The sequence below is a fragment of the Notolepis coatsorum genome (genome assembly GCF_963971535.1).
Source record: "Notolepis coatsorum genome assembly, chromosome: 15".
Classification (NCBI taxonomy): Eukaryota; Metazoa; Chordata; class Actinopteri; order Aulopiformes; family Paralepididae; genus Notolepis; species Notolepis coatsorum.
In genome coordinates, this window is record NC_140179.1 from 25,039,009 (window position 1) to 25,057,598 (window position 18,590).

General features: G+C 41.5%; 1 protein-coding gene across 1 annotated transcript in view; it reads left to right on the forward strand.

Annotated features, from left to right (window-relative positions):
* The window catches only part of dnajc2 (DnaJ (Hsp40) homolog, subfamily C, member 2), a 43,442-nt gene that overhangs the window by 15,424 nt on the left and 9,428 nt on the right, over positions 1-18,590 (forward strand). The window contains exons 9-11 of the mRNA XM_084331133.1: positions 141-290; positions 7,939-8,027; positions 10,814-10,883. Coding sequence (XP_084187259.1) covers positions 141-290; positions 7,939-8,027; positions 10,814-10,883 — 309 coding nt within the window. The remainder of the gene's footprint in view (positions 1-140; positions 291-7,938; positions 8,028-10,813; positions 10,884-18,590) is intronic.

Genomic DNA, 18,590 nt, shown 5'->3' on the forward strand with positions numbered 1-18,590 from the left:
TCTATGTGAGGTACATCATCTATGTGAGGTACATCACTAATATCTATGAGGTACATCATTAATATCTGAGGTACATCATCATCTATGTGAGGTACATCATCATCATCTATGTGAGGTACATCATCATCTATGTGTTTCAGGCCCGGCAGGCTGAGCTGGAGGCGGCTCGCTTGGCGAAGGAGAAGGAGGACGAGGAGGCGAAGCAAGTGGCCCAGCTGGCCAAGAAGGAGAAGGAGATCCAGAAGAAGGCCTTCAAGAAGGAGAGGCAGAAGCTCAGGACCACCTGCAAGGTCTGTCTGTTGTTCATCTTCAACAGGAACATCTCACAGTAGGGCCTTAACACTTTCCATGCCACGGGTCCGGTGCCCCGGAACCCCGTTGCGTGCCAACGCCCACTTCAATGATAGAGCTCTCATATTTGTGAATGCATAAACTATATCTTAAATTATGGCTATGTGTATAATATGGCCGTCACTTATCAATGACTTGTTTGCAGTCAACATTGTCGAAATGGATTGTTTTTTAATCAGTTCATTTCCGTTTTATACCATTTTGAAAAACTCGTTTTTTGAAAGTTTCAGTAAAATATAACGATTCTGTGATAATCGCCCTTTAGTGGAATACACTGGAATACACAAAATTTTTGGCCTATTTATGAATCGTTTTCAAATAAACGCTAGGTTATCCATAGTATGTGTACTTATGCATGCTATAGAAGCGGGCTGAAAAATTGTTTATCCATTTCCTGATCAGCACACACGCACACATAGGGCCCACGTTGATATCTCTGTGAAAAAAGCTCTGATTATCCTAAGACTGGTAAAATAGATTTCTTACTTCAGATCGGATGTTCTCCAAAAAGATTATTCCAATTCCTGATCGCCATTCCAAATATCGATCGCGTTTATTGATCCAACGCTGGGTGGTCGAAACACCGATTCCACGCTGTTCTGATGGTCCACAATTAATCCGATCGGCTCGAGTTGCATGCTTGAGAAGTAAAATGTGGAAGCAGGATTTTCTTTTTTCATGGGTTTCATTCAATCCAATCCAAAGGGGTGCAGTACCATCCGGAGAGACGATAGGGGACGGTATTTTCCCAATGGAGCTCAGAGAGTTCCAGTGGTAACGGGAGGCTAGATTGATGAAATATGAATGGAAATCGCTAATAATAAAAAAAAAAAAATGCGATCTCTCTTTGTTGGCACTGAACGGTTGGCATGAACTAACGAGAAATCTCGTCGTTGGCACTTAAAGTGTTAAGGTGTCGATGTCGAAAGAAATTCCTTGTGATTATTGTGATAAACATTTCCTGCATCCAGACCTAATTTGCAAGATATTCTAAGGCCCTTGTTACACTCAGTGTTTTAGTGCTCGTTTTTATACGTTTTTGAATACGTTTGCTGTCCCTGTTACATAGAAATGCCGTTTTTGCCGGATATGTTGTGGCCCTACTGAAAACGCTAAATTGTGTTTTCTGTTTTGGAGTAGCGGCAAAACTCGCCGACAACATGTGTGTAATCTGCACAGAGCCGTTGTTGTGAAAACGCCCATGCGCAGTAGATACCATCTGCGTGCCCTTCCGGTGACAGCAGAGCTGTCCCAAATAGCTGCAGCTACCATGTGTTGTTAAGTTATAGGACCCCAGTCCAAGCTACAACAGTCTGCATTCCCTTAACAATTGTTTGTATGGAGCCTAGGGCTGGGCGATAAAACGATAACTATCGCGATAAATTATTTCCTCGAAATAAACATGAAACGTGGTCGCAAAGTTTCGATATATCGATTTTCCAAGCTTTGATATGAGCACGCACACTAACAACCAATTAGTGAAGGAGATGGCCGATAGCGGAAGGAGACCCGGAGGTAGGACTCAGTAAACAAGGCTGGCTAGGGCTAATTAGCTTGCACTGCGCTATTTTACAGTTTACCTGCCGAGTTGGTGTGTGTTTTGAATTCTGAGGGCAACTGTTATAGTAGTGTGGGGTATACGGTGGACGTCGTTGCAATGAATTGGGCGGAACAGAGTATTTTAGGGTAATTTTTAGTACTTTGTCATGAGATACTCCGCTCGGAAACGAGGCTGGCTAGGGTTAATTAGCTTGCACGGCGCTATTTTACAGGTTACCTGCCGAGTTGGTGTGTGTTTTGAATTCTGACGGTAACTGTTATAGTAGTGTGGGGTATACGGTGGACGTCGTTGCAATGAATTGGGCGGAACAGAGTATTTTAGGGTCATTTTTAGTACATTGTCATGAGATACTCCGCTTGCTTTGGCTAACTGCTAACGTGCGCGGACTGATGACGACATCAACTCGACTCTCGAGACATTCACAGCAGCAAAACAAGTCTATTAATAGCCCGTCCATCGGCGCCGGGCATAATAAGTTAATTAAACTTGACAGACATTATATCGACGATAATTATCGATATCGAGTTATATGAAAATAATTTTATAATTTTATCGCGATAACGTTTTTGGCCATATCGCCCAGCCCTAATTGAGCCGTATTGTATTGTACCCATTATGCAATATGTTAAATAAAGTTTACATCCATTCATTCTGCTAGCATTACCGATTGCATAAGCAGCTGGCTAACGTTAGCTATCAGACCCTGTTAGCTCAGAGCTCCTCTTTCCATCTTAACAAGCATTTTTTTTTTTTTATCCACTTTTTCTCCCATTTTTCTATATTTTCTCCCATCCCAATTTCGTATCATCCAATTCAACCCTCCCCTGTCACGAACGCTGTTTCTTGCCTCCCACAAGCCGGCTGCAATGTGGACTAAGTCATACATAGCACAAGTCCCCTCCGGTACTTGAGGTAACAGCAGTCACATCTTTTCACCTGCGCAGCTCGATCTCTGTGTCGAGGAGTAACGCGTGGGAGGCTCACGCTGCCCCCGACACTTCCTGATTCTACTGCGCAGGCGCACCAACCGACTTGTAGGAGTCGCTTGTTCACAACGTTCGATCCCCACCCTTCAGTTTTCCCTCCCCGTAATACGGCCAATGTGTATTACTGCGGACGACCAGCTAAACTGAAAACAATGTGGAGAGCTGGATTCGAACACGCGAATCCTAGCGTCTCCACACTGGTGGCGAGTGCCTTGCCCACTACACCACCTAGCCGCCTCTACCCATCTTAACAAGCATTAAACTAAATGGCCCAGTCATCTATTCACCTTTGTTTAATACACACGGTGTTGTCTCTAATGTTATCTAGCTACTGATAGCTCCCGATATCCATCAGTTTGGTGCTGGCTAACTAGCGTGAGCTAACGTTAGCTTCTAGCCACAATCCTATACTGTTATAATGGCATATTCCATTCACGTTAGCATGCAGCTAACAATGTAGCTAACAACGTCACCGATCTTTTTTGAGACTAAACTATCCGCTCTTCGTGGTCACTTGTGTTGATGTTAGTTTTGTTTCATCAACAAATGAGAGGCAGAACACACAGTGAATGTATCCGTTTTGTTTATTGCACTTTTATTACACTTTGCTGAAAAAGAAGTGCTGCATTGGGTAAATAGGCAAAGATGGCGGCGCCCGCCTTGTTGACATTTTCTTTGCAGGAAGTGTATTGGCACATTCAAGTTCTTATTGGTTGAAAATTGCCTTCATGTTCGCCACCTACTGCCACCTACTGCTTTGGCAATGTACTACATCACTGTGCTCAGGTGACAAAACAAAAGTGTGACTCGCCTCCCGCTACGTTGCGGCGAAAATCATCTGAAAATGAAACGAAAGTCTAACCGCAGCCTTAACTGCCAACTTGCCCCTTACTGGCCTGTAGTGGTTATTTGTTTAGTGATGTAAGATAAGATATTCCTTTGTTGATCCCCTTGGGGAAATTCGGGCAGCATGGGGGAGGGGGGGTACAGGTATGGGCAGGGTAATAGTAGAAATACATAGATATAGGCAATCAAATTAGATCTGAATATAAAATATATGAGAGATAAACCGTGTAAACAATATAATTAACTCTGAATATAAAAATATGAGGAAAGTAAACGCAAGGTGCAGGAAAGTAAACGCAAGGTGCAGGTGAGGGTCTGCACCCTAACTGGCATGAAATGCATCCTACGTTGTAGGTTTTGGTGGTTAACTCATTCAGAGCCACGCTCATATGACCAAATTAGGGCTTGTATGCCAGCGCTTTAGTCAATGGGAGGACGGGGATATTTGCGAACGCTTAAACTATCTTAAATAGGGATGTCCCGATCGCCTTTTTTTGCTTCCTATCCTGATCACGTGATTTTGAGTATCTGTCGATACCGATCTTTCCCGATTCGATCTTTCACATTAGTAACCAATTTGACGCATTTTGAGACAAGCCCCTCTGTTCCCTTGAAATAGCCCCAGTCGAGCGCGGTGGCTCGCATTACATTCACCATACAAGTGAATGAATGAGAACTTTATTTAACAGATTGCAGAATGGGTACAATACAGTACGGCTCAATACACACAATTGTTAAGGGGATGCAGACCAGAGAAAGACGTTTGTCTTGTTTACATCATGGTCCCCCATTTTCAATTCATAGTGAGAGAAATATGCAAAGTTTCAATCTGTTGCAGTTAGGGCTGCAACGATTAGTCGACATAATCGACTACATCGATCATAAAAACTCGTCGACGCAGAATTTTTGCGTCGATGCGTCGTAAAAAAATAAATAATTTTTTACCAATCTTTGTGAAGTGGCTTCTCTGGTCTAGCTGAAGACTAAGCAGAGGAACAGATTGGACATTGAGCATGACCTCAGACTTGCTTTTTTTTTTTTTTTTGATCCACTTTTTCTCCCATTTTTCTATATTTTCTCCCATCCCAATTTCGTATCATCCAATTTCAACCCTCCCCTGTCACGAACGCTGTTTCTTGCCTCCCACAAGCCGGCTGCAATGTGGACTAAGTCATACATAGCACAAGTCCCCTCCGGTACTTGAGGTAACAGCAGTCGCATCTTTTCACCTGCGCAGCTCGATCTCTCAGTGTTCGAGGAGTAACGCGTGGGAGGCTCACGCTGCCCCCGACACTTCCTGATTCTACTGCGCAGGCGCACCAACCGACTTGTAGGAGTCGCTTGTTCACAACGTTCGATCCCCACCCTTCAGTTTTCCCTCCCCGTAATACGGCCAATGTGTATTACTGCGGACGACCAGCCAAACTGAAAAACAATGTGGAGAGCTGGATTCGAACACGCGAATCCTAGCGTCTCCACACTGGTGGCGAGTGCCTTAGACCACTACACCACCTAGCCGCCCTACCTCAGACTTGCTTTGTCTACCATAGACCACTACAGTTCCGCGTTACATTGAAATCAGGGAGGAGAGAGCGGGGGGAGCATATGAATGAATGTGGATGAGAGCTGTGATGTAAGTGGTTGCAGATACGCCTGTGGGGGTGCTAGAGACATGATCGAATAGTCTTGTATGCGCCTGAATCTCCTGAACACGGCGCGAGCCATTCCTAATCGATCAGAACTAAATCGGCAGCGAAAAGCCCGTTTTTAAGCAGCTAATCCCCATGCCCATGCGCAGATTGCGCACGGATTGTGACGCAACGCACACGCGCCCTGGACTGTTCCTTCAGAGGGGGAGCTTCGTGGCCAGTGTCCGTTCAGCCGAACAGGATAATGAAACAATGATCCCACTAAATGACCAGACGTGTATTATGGCGACATCTACAATTACCTCATTTGAGTCTCCAGGTAGACTAATGTTTATATTTAAGTGCAGTGGTCTGTAGCCACTCACACTGGCCACGAAGCTCCCCCCTCTGATGGAACAGTCCAGGGCGCGTGTGCGTTGCGTCACAATCCGTGGGCAATCTGCGCATGTGCATGGGGATTAGCTGCTTAAAAACTGGCTTTTCGCTGCCGATTTAGTTCTGATCGATTAGGAATGGCTCGCACCGTGTTCAGGAGATGTGTGTTTTGGGAGCGACGCGTTGTGAGGTCTCCTATTTTCGGCCCACGTCACTGTCGTGCGACGGTGTAAATCAAAGGAAATGCATTTGTTTTGGCGAATTCTTCTGCTCTGTGTGACAATAAATAAATGAATGATATGTAATTTAAAACTAAGGCCTCAGTATGAGTTTAAGACGTGAACATGGTCATGTTTGTTGAATAATATTTTTTTTTAATTTACTACAGATTTTTTTTTATCCTATGAAATTCACGTGATCGGATCGGGACATCCCTAATCTTAAATTATGGGTCTAATACACCCGTCGCTTATCAATGACTTGCTTGCAGTCAAACGGATTGTTTTTTCATCTGTACATTTCCGCTTTATACTGTTTTGAATAAGAGTATAGTTTTGGAGATTTCTAGTAATTCCAGAGAAAGACACGATAATAGCCCTTTACAAAACACGGCTGATTTATGAATCGTTTTCAAATAAACGCTAGATTATCGATAGTATGTGTCCTCATGTACGAAGAGAAGCGGGGTCTGAAAAATCGCTTCTCTGTACTTTGGTCGGCGCGAACCTCACACACACGCTCCGATGGCGGAGAAAGGAACATCTGATTACCCCAAGATTCGTAACATAAAGGCCTTACCTCACATCTGATGTCATGCAAAAAGATTAATCCAATTCCTGATCGCCATTCCAAATATCGATTGCGTCCATTTATCCAACGTTATAGTCGAAAACACATAATCCACGATGCTCCTAGTGGGGGGACTCAATGCAATAGTATCCAGCTGCATGCCCGAGAAGTAAAACCTGGACCGGACTTATTTTTTTGATGCACAGTCTCAGCCAATCCAATCCAATGATGTGCAATACCATCCGGGAGACGATAGGCGGCGGTATTTGCCCTTTGCGATCTCAGACCCATTCCCAATGATAACGTCAGGCTGGATAGATGAAAAATTAATGGATATTGCTAATAAAAGAAATAACGATTAAAACCCGACTATACTCGTGATTGGCACGCAAGCGATGGCGAGTTAACCCGACTATACTCGTGGTTGGCACTGAATGGGTTAAGAGTCAGACATTCCTAGTAGTTCTGGAGTTCTGAAGCCTTTAGTTCTCCAGCTGCTGGAAGCAGTCATCATGCCATATAGTGATGTCATGCACATTGTACTATGACGCACTCTTCCTGCCATTTGGTGATGTCATCAGGGTTCGCACAAGGTCCTTGGAAGTGCTTAAAGTGCTAGATTTTTTACCCAAAAAGCAAAGGCCTGGAATTCCTTGAAACCAGCCAATTATTTTAACAAGGTGCTTAAAGTCCTTGAAATTCAAATCAACCATTCACATTGAAAGTTTTGTTCATCCATGATAAAAATTTTCTGAATCAAGAAATATATATTTTTTAAATCTAAAGTGTAACTAATTTGTGGGAAATTGGATTTAAGCCATAAATATTGGATCAGATTTTTTCCCCAATAAAAAACAGCATTTAAAAGTGAATTGGATCGTTTTAAATGCCCTTTTAAAATGAAAAATAGCGCTTGGGAAAGTACTTGAAAGTCCTTGATTTTAATTTTGCAATGTCTGGGACCCCTGTGTCATGCACATTGTACTACAGTGTACTCTTCCTGCCATATAGTGATGTCATGCACATTGCACTATGATGTACTCTTCATGCCATATAGTGATGTCATGCATATTGCACTAAAGCGTCCTCTTCCTGCCATATAGTGATGTCATGCACATTGCACTATGATGTACCGGTACTCTTCATTAGGCATGTTCGATATTGGCTTTTTTACCGATATCCGATATACCGATATTGTCTAACTCTTAATTTCCGATACCGATATCAACCGATACCGATATATTTGGGTAAATAAATGTAAAAAATAAAAAAGAATATATATATATTTTTTAAACCGATACCGTTCATTTCCGATATTACATTTGAATGCCAATATCGGACATCCCTACTCATGCCTCATTGCCTTCTCCCTACGGCACAGAACTGGAATTACTTCGGCGACGCAGAGTCGGACAGTGTGAAGATGATGGAGGAGGTGGAGAAGCTGTGTGACCGCCTGGAGCTCGCCAGGTGAGGTTCATTAATGAAACTACTAGGGGTGTAACAATCCTAATGTGACGATTCGACTGCATCGATTTGAAAATGTTAGAATCGATTAATTGAAATAAAATAAAATTAATTTAATAAAAAATAAAATGTTGGGTGTATTGTTTTTATTGACTTATAGTCCATTCATGCTGAGTGAATCAGTTCCCCCAGCCACATTTGTGTATTCAACATTTTTGGGGGGAATTAACTGATAGAAAATTTATCTAATTGTGGTCAAATGAAGAGATTTCATGATTCATTGAATCGTTGCCTGAAGAATCCTAATCGAATCTAATCGTTGTGAGGTCGAATCGTTACACCCCTAGAAACGACAGTTGAAGTAGGTGAAACGCACACCTGTATGGGGGAGGTTTTGTCCCGGCTGATGAAAACGGGCCTAGAAATGATAGTGTGGCTTAGGACTGTCCCCGACTAAGGATTTGGATAGTCTACTATGATTGGCCAACATTTGCCGTTAGTCGACTAACAAAGATTTTTTATTTTTTTTATCATTCCATTTGGGCTGTGGGGGTGCTTAATGTCTGAAAGGAGTCGACTGAAGGCTTCTTGTCCTCTGCAAAAGCATGCAATTGGACCACTGATGGATACATCTTGATATTTGTCTAGTCTAGAGTGTTCATTAGATGGGTGAAATCCTCTTTCAGTGCCTCTGTGCCTGTTTTCTTAGGCAGTTAGCCTCTGGTATCCGTGCCATTAGCGTTAGCCACGCTTCTAGGCCTCTTTCTTTTGGAAAGAATGAAATCAAATAAAATAAAAACATTTATAAATATATATACCGGTATATATTTTTTGTATTCGACTAAGAGGTTGGCAGTAGACTATGGCTCCTTTCGACCGATTAGTCAACTAATCAACTAATAGGGGTCAGCCCTAGTGTGGCTACTCCCATCATTGTCCTTAGGCATAAAAGAAAATATTGTTTGTTTCCTGTTGGTTGTCAGTTAAGGCCATGGGTCAGGGTTTCCGTTAGAAAAAATTGTTGCCGGTCTCCGTGACCTGCAAGATTTCAACTACCGGACAAATGAGATTAATTCCGGTCATAGTTTATTGAGCTTTAAAACAATTGATAGGCAGGCTCATGTCATCCTCAAGGCATGTAGATTTATAATATTATTACTTAAAACTAGGCTACTTTTGCGTATACAGTCATTAATATATTCCAAATAAAATAAGTCCCTCGATACTCCGTCTCCGTGCTGCTGCTGATTTGAAATAAAATAGACCGCGTATGTGGCAGTCGGTCCGACACTGAACAGCAGTCTGTTATAATCACATTTTTATGAGCTAACGAATTCCGTTATATTGGACATTTGTATTAATTATATCAAGCGAAGAACTGAGAAAGCAGAGAGACTGCAACATTATCGTGGTTTGCGTGACTACTCTCTCCACCTCATTCACGCGGTCGAAAAGGGCGCTTGTCTATTGGACAGTGGAAATGTGTGTGTGGCTGCGATCCTGTGTGTGCGCGCGCGCGTGTGTGTGTGTCTGTGTGTGTACTGCGGAGCCCAGATCAGCGGAGCCGAGTTTTGACATGGCATTGATCCATTGTTCTATTGAAGCACATTACCTACCACCATCCTCTCGCTAAACAACTTGTAGACCACGGTGTTTTTATGAGTGCCCACAAGTAGCCGTTTTAATAATATAATAAGCCGCGCGCCTCGGTAATAATAATAAGCCGCGTTTTTTCTTCCTTCTTCCCAAGATGCACAGACATAGAGAGAGAGAGAGATAGATAGATAGATAGATAGATAGATAGATAGATAGATAGAGAGATTAGATGCAGTGTGCTTGTTTTGCAGTGAGTGCTGCGAGCAGTGGTAATAATAATCACTTCCTATATTTGGTTCGCGTTTGGTCCGATGAAGCGAACCGAGACCTACGTTTTTAAAGCTCTCGCTGACAACGTCGTTGTCATTATTAGAAGCAACGAGGAAACAAATGTAATGATCGTTTCGTTCATCGCATAGGCTATTTAATTTTAGCCTATTTTAATACAATTCAAATAATCAAATTGTGCTTAGACTCAGGGAATTATTTTCACCGGACATTAAGACCGGAGAAATTAAATATGTCGGACTTCAGGAGATTTTGCCGGACAAATACCGGTAATTACCGGCTAACGGAAACGCTGCCATGGGTAGGTAGGGAATTTATTTATTTTATTCTTTCCCACGGCGACTATGGATAGGGAATTTCTTTATTTAATTAAACTGTTTATAACATGGATGCATGTACTCTGCCAGCATGTTTAATATCCATAATACTAAAGGTTTGACTAAGATTTCTATGAAACTTTATTGTAAAAAGATTTTTTTTTAAACATAAATAAATTGGGTCGCACATAAATCAGCAGGGTCGGTCGGCAACCGGAAACGAACCATTTTTTCTTTTAGGCCTTATGTGAATAAAACGTAAAATTATGTTAAATGTGTTTACATAAGATAAGATGATCCTTTAATAATCCCCTTGGGGAAATTCGGGTGTCAAAGCAGCACGGGGGGGGGGGATACAGGGTGGGGGATGCATAGCTTCACAGTCCTATACAGTCCAGTATCTATATACACTTAAAGTATAGATACGATATAATATATATATATATAAAAAGGTACAAACACAAGATAGTCCAGTGATATGGGTCTCTAGTGAGGCCAGATATGACTATACAGGTGCTTTGGAGACGTTGTTGATTGGTTGGTAACGTCCTAGTAATCTGTCCTTATTGTCTTTGTCTCGGTCTCCAGTTTGCAGTCCTTGAATGAGGTGCTGTCCTCGGGCTCCCGAGAGGAGGCCAAGGTAGCGGTGGACCAGCAGGTGAGTCAGTACAACCACTAGACCGGGGGCGACAGTCTCGGGAGGTAATCCGGAGGTAGGGCTGGGCGATAAAACGATAACGATAATTATCATGATATATTTCAATAATCGACATCGATTGATAATAAAAAAAATATATCTATAGAAAAAGAAAAAAAAATTGTGTGACCTGCAACAGGGCAGTTTTAAAACCAGAACTTGTCTTTCTTGCCTGAAACTTAAAGTAATGGCTTTGCTTGTCCAAATGACAATACTGACCAAATTGAGATTTCTTTTTCTCTTGTCCATTTATTTTGTTTGCTTTCTAGCAGAGCTAGTCTCCAGTCGTGAGTCACGGTGCACATGTGCGGTGGTTTGTCCACCAAAAAAGATGTATAAAAATGATAACTTATAACAATATCAATAATTATCGAGTGATATGATAATGTTATATCGTGATACAATTTTTGGCCATATCGCCCAGCCCTATCCGGAGGTTCCCGGTTCGATTGCCGGGCAGTGTGTCGAAGTGTCCTTGAGCAAGACACTTAACCCCTAACTGCTCCCGATGTGCAGGTCGGCACCTCACATCGTCGCCTCCGCCGTCTGTGTGTGAATGTGTGAGTGAATGGGTAAAATGTGAGTAACAAATTGTAAAGCACTTTGGATAAAAGCTGTTATATACAGGGTATCCATGGATCCTTAAAAAGTCTTAGTCTTAAATTTGTTTATCAACTATTAAGGCCTTAATTAGTCTTAAAATGTCTTAAATCCATCTTTCAGAGGTCTTAAAAAATGCCATAGATAGGAAAGATAAAATGCCATGTCATCTTATGTTTCATTATGAAATCTGGGGAAAAACGGTTAATGGGAGATAAAGTCAGACTTTTTATTTACGCAGACCGGAATGGGGCGGAACCAACAGAGGTATGTTTTTTTTTTATAACTTTCTTTTTATTGTTTTTCACAATAAGCAAACAATCACAAACAACAAGACATAACAAAAACACAATCCTGGGCTGCATTATTAGTGTCACTTTACAAAAATATACTTTTCACATGCGGAGTTCTCAATTCTCTTACTTTCCCTATAGGTATGGTGAATATTCTTTACTATAGGTATGGTGAATATTCTTTACAACTATACATCATCCACTGTTTGTCGTAATTAACGTATAAAAGTCCCATTTTTTCCAGTACTTCAAACCTTTCTCTTCCTGTAATCTGAGAATAAAAGTAAGTCTTTCCATTGTGTATATTTCACCTATAATGGCCAACTATTTTTCTTTTGTTGGAGGTTCTTGTTGATACCAGAGACGCGTGATCGCTTTCTTACTTGCTGCTAAAAATATTTTTATCAAATATCTGTCTCCTCTTACCAATTCCTCAGGTAAGTTACCCAGGTACAAATAGGAGAAGGTCTCCGGTATCTTAAAATTCAATATAACCTGCATGGTGGAGTGAACATCTTGCCAATAACGTTGAATACCTGGACAATTCCAAAAGATATGAGAGTGGTTTGCCTCCCTCTGGCCGCACTGTCTCCAACATGGTTGCTCTATGCCTACTTGTCGGGATTTGATTTTGGGAGTTATGAAGAATCTAGTCAAGTTTTTCCATGTTTTTGAATTAGTCAAGCTACATTGAGTTCTGCACATGTTCTCCCATTCGTCTTCAGTTATTTCAATGTTTGATTCATTTTCCCAATTTGTCTTAATGTAACTTGTGGAGTCAGTTCTGGCCTGAACAAAGCTATTACATATAATTTTGACAGTTTTACTCATCTTGTCTTTGTATGCCTGAATGAATATCTGAATAACACTGTCTATTGGGGTATTGGGCTCAGACACCTTTACCTCTTTTAGAAAGTACTGGCGTAGTTGTAGGTATCTGAAGCAGTCGTGTTTATCCAAACCGTATGTATCTTTCAAGGTTTGAAAGCTCACACGTTCTCTATTCTCTACCATTGTGCTGAATGAGGTAATACCTCGGAGAGCCCATTCCTTAAATGTTTGATCATACATTCTTGGTTTAAATCCTAAATCGAAGGCAAACCACCTCAAGATCCTAATCCTTTTTTCTAACTTGAATTGTTTCACAATTTTGAACCATGTCTGTAAGGTGTGTACAATAAATGGGTTTAAGTTTCTATATAGGGTCTTGGCCTGCTGTCTATCACCAATTACTGTCTGGAGTGGTATATCAATTGATTTCACTTCAATGTCCTTCCACTTCGCTTTGTAGTCCCTTTCACACCAACAGACCAAAGGTCTTATTTGCGCTGCATAATAATACTCCTTCAGATCTCTTTAGGGAGTTGGAGTGTCCGGAACCTAATTCTAGTTTTTTTCCCCGCTTCATATTAATCTAGAAATCATCCTGTCCCACTCGTTAAACTGTTTAGCAGGGATTTCCACCGGCAAGGACTGGAAAAGATATAGTAGTCTAGGGACTACGTTCATTTTTAATGAGTATTCTGGAGGTGAAATCAAGGGGGGCTAATGACCATCTTTCTATATCTTTTTTAATTTGTGTGTTTAGGGGCTGGTAATTTGCTTCATATAATTTTGTTAAGTCCTTAGTCAGCCTTACTCCCAGATATTTTATGGACTTCATGTTCCAATTTAAATTGTAATTTTCTTTTATTTCTCTTGGGGGGGGGGGGGGGGGTAGTATAGTTATATGTAAGTATGTGTTTTTCCTATATTTAGTTTGTATCCCGAATGTTGACCATAGGTTTCAATAAGGTCCATTAGTCTAGGGAGGCTCAGACTAGGGTTTTTAAAGTAAATTAAGACATCATCCGCGTATAATGCTATCTTATGCTCTTTCTTTTATATTAATACCTGTTATATTGGGGTCTTCCCTAATTGCTTGGGCTAGCGGTTCAATGAAAATCGCGAACAGTGCGGGGCTACATGGACAACCTTGGCGTGTACCGCGTTCTAGGGCGATTGGATTTGTTAATCGACCGTTTACTTTTATTCTCTCTGTGGGTCTTGTATATAGTGTTTTAAAACACCTAATTGAATCTTCCTTGAATCCTAACCTTCCAACAGAGGTATGTTTGTCGGGAACTATTTCTGCAACGGAGTCTATAGCTAACGTTAGCAAGCACTAACGTTGCGTTTAGTTATGGGAAAGTGCAAATTTTACGAGAACTGGCTCGACAACCCAGTGTTTGCATCATGGAACTATTTCAGCAACAGAGTCTATAGCTAACGTAGCCCCTTTCGTGACTGATGCACGCCAATATGCTTTGGCATGCATCACAGTCACGAAAGGGGCTATAGCTAACATAACGTTAGCAGTAGGGGTGCAACGATTAGTCGACATAATCGACGACGTCGATCATAAAAACTTGTCGACGCAGAATGTTTGCGTCGATTAGTCGTTAAAAATATATAAAATTTTTATTTTTTTTTGCACTACCTATCTTTGTGAAAGTGGCTTCTCAGCTCTGGTCCAGCTGAAGACGAAGCAGAGGAACAGCTTGGACATTGAGCATGACCTCAGAGTTGTTTTGTCTACCATCACCCCAGACTTTGAGACTCTTGTCAGGAGCAAACAACATCCCCAGTTATCCCATTAGTTCCCTGGGATGTTAAGCTAAGAAGTCTGCAATTTTTTTTTGTTAAACACTTCCACTTTAATTTGTATTTAATTTATTTATCTTGTTATGAGTGATTGTTGTATTGTTCAAATACATTTTGATTTAAAGTTGCTTAAGATCCAAATTCAAATGTTTCATGAGTCATTATTTTAATTTGCTATGGGATCATCATGTTATGTTATGTTACGTTAACTGTTAAGGCAGAGGGACTGGACAACAGGGTGACATTCACAGGTGTGCAGACTTGAGCATGTGAGGTAAAACATGCATTGGAGAAGGAGCCATGCCCACAGGAAGCAGAGATTGAGGGTGTGACAAAAATAATCGTTAGATTAGTCGACTAATCGAAAAAATAATCGACAGATTAGTCGATTACCAAAATAATCGTTAGTTGCAGCCCTAGTTAGCAGCGAAGCCTGCTGCAAACGCTGCAAAACAAGATTTTAAACTGGGGACGGTGGGAGTGAAAGCAGTCGAGTCGCACATGCTGAGCTCTAAGCATACCTCTATTAACAAAACCCGCCTGCAAACTAGTATTTCGCATTTATTTTCGGCCCCTGCAGCCTCCACCTCAGCTGCGCCATCTCAGGGGGACCCTGATGTAAACGAGACAAACGTCTTTCTCTGGTCTGCATCCCCTTAATACATTGAATGCCCATCACGAGATTTCTCAGGTTATCAGCCCGCGGGTTGAATGCCCATCACGAGAATTCTCAGATTTTTTTTTATATTAGCGATCTGAATTCCTATTTCATCAACAGAGTCTACCGTTGGTAATCCTGCCCCGCCAGGCGCTCGGATGTGAAAAAAGCGCCCCCTATCGTCTCCCAGATGGTAATGCACCATTTTGGATTGGACTCAATGAAAATTGATAAGAAATAAAAACTCCGGAATCCACATTTTACTTCTCACGCATGTAACCGGAGCAGATCAGATTCATTCTGGACCCTCAGCACAGCGTGTAATATGTGTTTTACAGTATACGCGTGGGATCAATAAAAGGATATATTTTTTGAATGGCGATCAGGAATTGGAATAATCCATTTGGATACCATCTGATCTCGGGTAAGGAATCTATTTTACCAGTCTTAGGATAATCAGACCCGTTTTCACGGAGATATAAGCTTTTCCCCTATAATGTGATATGGCTGTTTGACTGTAAGATCGATCAGGAACTGAGAGAATCGATTTTCAGCGCGCGGCACCAGCGTGCACACGTACACATATACTATCGATAATCTAGCATTTATTTGAAAACGATTCATAAATAGGCCGAAAAATGACGTTCTAGAATATTACAGTACAGGGCGATTATCATGGAATCTTAAATTTTTCCGTGAAAACGAGGGCTTTTCAAAATGCTATCAAACGGAAATGAACCGATAAAAAAACAATCCGCTTCGACAATGTTGACTGGAAATGAGTCATTGATAATGCGACGGGCAGATTAGACACATAGCCATAATTTAAAACATAGATTAGGCGATATTAATGCTAACATTGCAGTCGATGGTGGGCATTCAATCACTAAATGTGCGCCCCCTGCTGGGCACTGAAAGTGTTAACAATTGTGTGTATTGAGCCGTACTGTATTGTACCCATTCTGCAATCTGTTAAATAAAGTTTTCATTCATTCAACCTATTAATACTATATCTATATCTGTACATATATCTTACTTACTCTTAGTTACGCTGCTGGCTAGTACGACTTGAATGAATGAGAACTTTATTAACAGATTGCAGAATGGGTACAATACAGTACGGCTCAATACACAATTGTTAACACATTGGGCGCCAGGCAATGTGCCCATCATTATACCCAGTCTGCCAGCACTGTAACCCTATGGAGATGTTTACCTTCTTTGCAGGGCTATAATATTTTAAATTGTATTGCTATATTGACATTACTATGGCCCATTCAACATCGATTATCTATCGTTCCGGATGTGGGAACGTTATATTTTTTCATTCATACATTGTTGTGTTAATACCTTCGAGAATATAAGTGTTTTTAAGCTTTTCTGCTGTAATTCCAAAAACGCTAGTTATAGGCCCTGACGCATATGATAGATTATCGATTGGCGTTTCTTTCCTATACACGCTATATTAAAAAATTCAAATGTATATGATCGGTATACATTATGCTTCATCATGCGTGAAGGAAAAGGGGGGGGGGTCGTTTATAATTCCTTGATCATCAGTAACGGCTTTATTTAGTATGGGTTGATATATTGATCAGACTGATTGCAAACAAGGAAATGGACAATCGGGCTGAAAATAACGTTACCGTTCGCCGATGAGACTGGAGGAAAAAGATCCCAATTATTTGACGCCGATCTCCTAGATCCATTTCCGGTTTGTATGGCGCAATAAACGCCGAAATCATTGCGTTTCGAAAGCGATCCAAATGCACTCTAGTGTTTGTCTGGAGTCCCGTAACAAGATATAACTGCCGGAGGGATTTCCTCGATGCACCGACCGCCACTTCCGGTTTGACGCGAGTGTAACTCGCCCGACCATCCACCAGGCGGCGGTATTGAAGCGTTGCAATCTCAGACAGGGTGCCGCTGCAGTCCGGAGGGAGGCTGGATGAATTATGAATGCCATGGCGAAAAAATGAAATATTGATCCCAAAAACGATTTACGCCGTTGTTGGTGTTCAACGCATGGTGGGCAATAACGACTTACGCCGTTTATGGCGCACAATGTGTTAAGGGAATGCAGACCAGAGAAATACGTTTGTCTTGTTTACATCAGGGTCCCCCATTTTCAATTCATAGTGACATTTATGACACACAACTGAACATACTGTACGTGACATCATGACATTTATGACATAGGGACATGCATGACATACAGGTATATATAGTACTGTTACATTTGTGACATACCATATGCAAATATACAGTACTGTTACCCAGAGATCCTAACAGAAAATATATACATATGATGGGGAGGAAACTGTCCATTAGGAGGGGGTGGGTGGGTGTCTGTCTTTATACCTGTATCACTGTACACATTAATTAATACTACTCTAATACAGCTCTGTACATGCATCTGATTAGCACTATTACTCAATAGTAGTACTAATGAATATGCTATATACCCAGTTTAATCACCTGTACATTGTACTGTTACAGTTGCACTCTGGTTGAAGGCCAAACTTCTTTTCGTTGTACTGTACAACTACTAAGTGCTTTTTAATGACAATACATTTGAATCTAATCTAATCTGTTCTAATGGAGGAAGTGGCAGCAAAACCCCTGAAGAGAGAGACATAGAAAGAGAGGGACAGCAGTCTGCCAGTGAGGTGACTTCTGACATGAGAGAGAGACAGGAGAGAGAGGGATGGCAGTCTGCCAGTGAAGTGACTTCTGACATGAGAGGGAGAGAGAGGGACGGCAGTCTGCCAGCGAGGTGACTTCTGACATGAGAGAGAGACGGAGAGAGAGAGGGACGGCAGTCTGCCAGCGAGGTGACTTCTGACATGAGAGAGAGAGAGACAGGAGAGAGGGATGGCAGTCTGCCAGTGAAGTGACTTCTGACATGAGAGAGAGAGGGACGGCAGTCTGCCAGCGAGGTGACTTCTGACATGAGAGAGGGAGAGAGACTGAGAGATATTTATGTTTTGTCACCCCTTTGTTTCATCCAATCCAGTTACTCCTTTATGTTTTAATAAACATCTTTGGACCAATGTGTCCCTGAACTTAAACTAATTGGTGTCGTTGCATGATTTTTGCCATTTTGTTATTGTGAAATTGGTATTAAATTTCAGTCGGAGTGTCATTAAAAAGTATTAAAGCCTTGAATCTGTCGTGACACCTTTTACAATCCATTTGCCATAAGAACCGATTAAGTCTGCCATATTGGAATTTCTGCAATTTTTTTTTATGTACCCCCCTAGCCCGTTCAACCGATTCTCACCAAACTCGCTGTGTGGAATCCAGTGACTTGCATCTTTTAAATGTGTCATTTGGATAATTGGCCAAACCATATGACAGCGAGATCCAACCACGTTTTGGAAAAACACATGATAAACAGGAAGTGTTTAGTTACTTGTGAACACACTGTCCAATTTCTGCCAAAACTTGACAAGTATGCCTTACAATGGGCAA